The sequence below is a fragment of the Lactuca serriola genome, chromosome 4 (genome assembly GCF_051521515.1).
Source record: "Lactuca serriola cultivar US96UC23 chromosome 4, Lser_US96UC23_V15, whole genome shotgun sequence".
Lineage (NCBI taxonomy): Eukaryota > Viridiplantae > Streptophyta > Magnoliopsida > Asterales > Asteraceae > Lactuca > Lactuca serriola.
In genome coordinates, this window is record NC_136411.1 from 392,045,133 (window position 1) to 392,050,139 (window position 5,007).

General features: G+C 30.1%; 1 protein-coding gene across 1 annotated transcript; it reads right to left on the reverse strand.

Annotated features, from left to right (window-relative positions):
• Positions 1–211: 211 nt before the first annotated feature.
• Positions 212–4,634, reverse strand: LOC145097868 (serine/threonine-protein kinase 52-like). The gene is made up of 6 exons (XM_079035528.1): positions 4,130–4,634; positions 2,577–2,698; positions 2,073–2,269; positions 1,816–1,990; positions 690–824; positions 212–593 (listed from the first exon to the last, which is right to left on the reverse strand). The coding sequence occupies exons 1-6, from the start codon at positions 4,545–4,547 to the stop codon at positions 387–389; spliced, it is 1,254 nt and encodes a 417-aa protein (XP_078891654.1). The 5' UTR covers positions 4,548–4,634; the 3' UTR covers positions 212–386.
• Between the last annotated feature and the right edge of the window lie 373 nt (positions 4,635–5,007).

Sequence of the window (5,007 nt, forward strand, 5' to 3'; positions counted from 1 at the left end):
TATAATTAACAATTCCACCTTCTAACCGAAGCCTGTAACCATTCCTTCATGACTAACCCCTTAAAAAGACATTCAAGGATCGCAAGTAGGTTTCCCTTAAGTGACATTTGTTTTATCGATCTTTGGTCAGGCTCGGGCCCAAATCAATGTTTGGACCAAATGTCACTTATAGTTGAGTGAGTAATATGTTGAAGTTTCCAAGAAACAAGAGAAGTTACTATTACACTCAAAGGTAGCAAACTCTTTTTAACCAAATACATGTTGATAATAGAACTATACAAATAGTGAAAGGATATGTATTGATAATTATACTGTACAAACTACTAACAGTAAAAAAAACATAGGACGTTTTTCTGGGAAAAATAGAAATTGAAATTAAGTTACTTTTATGGGCCTCGGGTTCGGTTAAAACAAAAACATCCTTGTTGTTGATCTCCAGGTATCATTCCACCGCCTTTTGAAGTGTCAATGGCCTCCAACATGGCAACCACCTCGTCCATTTCTGGCCTCTTGTCGGGATTTGCATCCCAACATCTCTTCATAACGGTTGCAAGTGAGTTCGGGCAACAACGAGGTATTTCTGGTCTCAAATTCTGTACATAAATTATATATTTAAAAAACATTAAATAATTGTGCATTTTGTTATATATAGATAAATTGTATGGATTTCATTTGTTGAATTAATATACCTGGCGAACAACAGCTGATGTCACTTCAGAGAAGCTAAGATCAGGATAAGGCATGTCGCAACAATATATTTCCCATAGACAAATCCCAAAACTATACACGTCACATTTCCTGTTGTATGCACTCCCATTTAATACCTGTCTCCATGTAGATTAAATGAATTTATTTAATCAGATAGTTGGACTCATCTACATGGACGAAATATTAAAAAGAATTGCATGTATATTCGTTAGTTTATCAATCTAGTCGCTTGGGAGTACTAAAATCCAAATCATTATATTGTTTTAACTATTGTCATATATATATATATATATATATATATATATATATATATATATATATATGGAATAGTTCAAATAAAAACAATAAATAGTGTGAGAACGTAAAAACACTTTTTTTATGTTATTATTCTGCAATGAATTTTGTATCGACACCTTTATGTCATTATTCAGTAAAGAATAAATAAATAGTCAAAGGTTAAAATTAAAATTAGAATTTACTACAAAAATGCTCATGCATAAGTTTATAATAGAATAATAACATTATAATGAATATATGGCTAGTCGAAAGTTAATATTTATATTAGAATTACTTCAACAATACACATATACAAAATTCATTATAGAATAATAACATAAAAATAGTGTTTTTAAGTTCTCACACTATTTACTGTATTGATTTGAATCAGTGTAACTGATAAATGTAACTCGTTGTTAATCGATTATTGTAAAAATAAATAACTAAATAAAAAATAAACAGTAATTCATTTGCTAAATCCATAAAATTGTCATTGTATGTTTTGTTTTTATGTATTTTGTCTTTTTTTTCTTAAAACTCATCAACGTGCTTTTTGTAATAACAATAATAAAATAATAGTTTTAGTCGCTAAATTGATAAAATGTTGAAAGTATTTTATGTTTTTTTTTGTTGTTGTTGTGTCATTTGTCAAAACATGATAAGTAGGAAAATGGTTTATTCATAAAAGTCAAAGAAGATATGAAAATTAAATATAAATCACAATTAAAAACTATTAAATAATTAAAATAATAAATTGACGAAAATACAAGTATTTTTCTGTAATTTACGTAAGCAAAATGCTAAATTAAGAATCACAAATAAACTAGATACCTCTGGTGCCATGTAACCCAGCGTACCAGTTTCACCGGTCATGTCATTTGGGTTCGATGCCTCTACACGAGCGACTCCAAAGTCCGCAATTTTCAATGTTCGTGTCTTGTCCAAAAGCATATTTTCTGTTTTCACATCTCTATGGACAATCTTCTTTGTGTGAAGATAATTTAACCTACCAATAATTTACAACATATTTTCATTTTTTTCACATTTTTAAGCCATTTATAGTGACAAAATTAACATTTTTTACATACCCTCTAGCAAGATCAAGTGCTAGTTGCATGACAACTTTAAATGCCAATTTCCTTCGTCGGTTTTTTATTAAAAAAGATTTAAGAGCACCACCGGGAAGATATTCCACTACTACACAACAAGAATTACGTGGCACACCAAAATGACCGTTGTCTGCTTGTATGTTTAGTTCCGATGTGCCCATTGTCGCCCCTATGAACTGTCAAAATTTAGACAGTATGGTTAGGTTTAACACAGATACAGGTTACTTGAGCAAACCACAAAGGATACACATGTTCATGTCTGGACATAGCATACGTTTTGCGATTTGCTCAAATAATAATTTGTTTCTGTTTTGAATTCACCCTTGAACAGTAATACCCGTTACAAAACAATGTGAGTAATTACGTTTTTATAATGTAAAAGTAGAAATAGAAAATTAAAATGGTAATAGTTATTTGAATTATGTTTTTATAATAATAGTGCATACCTTGGTTAGATTATTAGAAGAGATATCACATTGTTACCTTGGTTACATTAGGATGGTCAAGTTTGTGCCATACAACAACTTCTTGTGTAAAAGCCGCTCTAAGTGAAGCTATTTCAGCATCTGTTCTGTGGCCTTCTTCACCCCAATCAAGAAGTTTAACTCAAGATTTAAAAAGAAAAAAAAATTAATCTAAACAATTTTTTCTTTAATTATAAAAATAATTTGGGTATATGCTACAATAAAAAGAAAATTTGTCGTTTACAGATCCACGAAATTTGCAATAAAAAATAATAATAATAATAAGTTTAAAGGTATGAGCTGAACTCACTAGCTGATGCAACTCATTGGAAGTGGGGTGTATCGATCCCGCTTAATAGTGGGTCCCACTTCATATTTTGACTATTAGCAATACTAACCTATTATTTTTGCTTTTTCACATCAATTTTAATATATTAGATTATATCCTTTAATTTTTTTGGTTAATTTTTAATAGTGTCTTAGTGTTATTGAAGTTTAACGTGTTCCTAGATTTAAGTATATTTATGTTTGTTAATTTTATTCTCTATAGTTAGTGATTTTCTTACTAACTATTTTATCTTGGGACTTCTATAGCTAATCTTTTTTTTTTTAATTTATCAATTTGACCTGTTTAAGAAAAATAAATAAGCTTTATCACCTTTACTTTCGGTTGTTAGTTAACTTTATGTTTATTTCTTTTGTTTTCTTTTGGTACATTTTCTTTCTTTATTGTGATATTTGAACATGATAGAAACTATGGCAACCTAAATACCCAACAAATTTAATTTGAAAAAAAAAAAAAAAAAAAAAAAAAAGCATACACCTTTAATTCTCCTTCACATAAATTTCACATGTCAAACTCAAAACACATAGAAAACCACTTGATTTGTGTAGATGATAATAGAATCAAAAAGGTTAACTTAAAGCAACTACATAATGAATTTAAAGAGGCCAACTGTAGATCAGGTCCATCTCGTGAATTGGACTTTCGGTAGTATAAAGTCTCCTCATAACTTTAAGGCACATGTTGTCTATTTGCCTAAACTGTCTGATAATTTTTTATTATAACATACAGATCATAGTATGAATTTGCTCTTGGTGATTTGATTTGAACTGAACAATTCCAAATTGAGTTCTTAATTCTTATACACAACATCATTAAATGGAGATAAGAAAGTGCACATAAGGTGTTTGATAAAAGTTCAACAAGAAGAGTTAAATACTTGATAATCTTGCTAGTATAATATAACATCAAACCGAAAAAATAATATGCACATAAAGTGTTTGATAAAAGTTCAATGAGACAGTTAACTAATTGGCATACTTTGAGATTGAGAATCCAGATGAATGCTTTACAGAGTATCATCAAACGGGCGAAAAAAAAAAATCAAAAAGACCAGTTAAGAATCCTGATGAATGGATTATAGATCAGGAGACAATATGATTATGCACATAAAGTGTTCGATAAAAGGTCAATATACTTACTATAAACGTAGCAAATTAACAACCAAAATCGAGATAAATTGTTGCATAAATTAACACAATAGTTAGTTTCAAAGAGGTAATACATACCTGCAACATCGAGACCATCATAAAGGCCACGATGAACAGTGCCAAATGAGCCACGAGCTATAACAGATTTGATAACGAGTTTTGAAGGATCGATCTCCCAATCTTGCCTTTGCCTATTAGTATTAGTATCAATCCTCAACCTAGAAGTTGTAATATTCTCTAGATTTACTCCTCCATGGCGATTTTGTTGATGATGAAGATGATGTGGTTTTTGATGATTATACGAAGGATTATTGAAGTTAATGGGGCTAATATTGAGGTTGATGTTGGTATTCTTGTCGAAACTTCTTGCTCTTCTGATAGTGGTAGCTGAAGTGGGGGTGGTGTTTAGATGTCTGTGTAATTGTTCGTCTAAGCTCTTGAGATCGATCTGATCTGCTCTCAGAAATCCATTTTTTATGTGATCGTGTCCTTCCATTTCTCTGTCTGATTATTGTGGAGAATGGTGAACAAATCTCTCTGAAAATGAAGGTCGGAATAACAACTTCTTTGCAGGTGGCTCACTTTGGCCTTTTTGGCCTGAAATATATAATAGAGGGGAAAGGCATATACATGCACATTGATTGGGATGATGACACTTGTCCAGACATTAGTTACTTTATTATTAGCTTTTTAATTTTTAATTTTTTATGTTTATTATTATTATTATTATTATAGTAGATTAAAACTCTTTTATGGAAGAAATGTGTAGATTTAAAAAATAAATCAGTATGTAGTATGTAAGCAGTTCTAAAAAAAGGTCAATGAGATAAAATTTATTACGACTATTAGACGGTTATAGTTGTTTGATGAATTTCGACGACCAAGATTAAATTTTATGGTTTTTTATATAAGTTGTTTATGTTTCACTAAACATTTCTAGGCGAGCAGTATCCAGT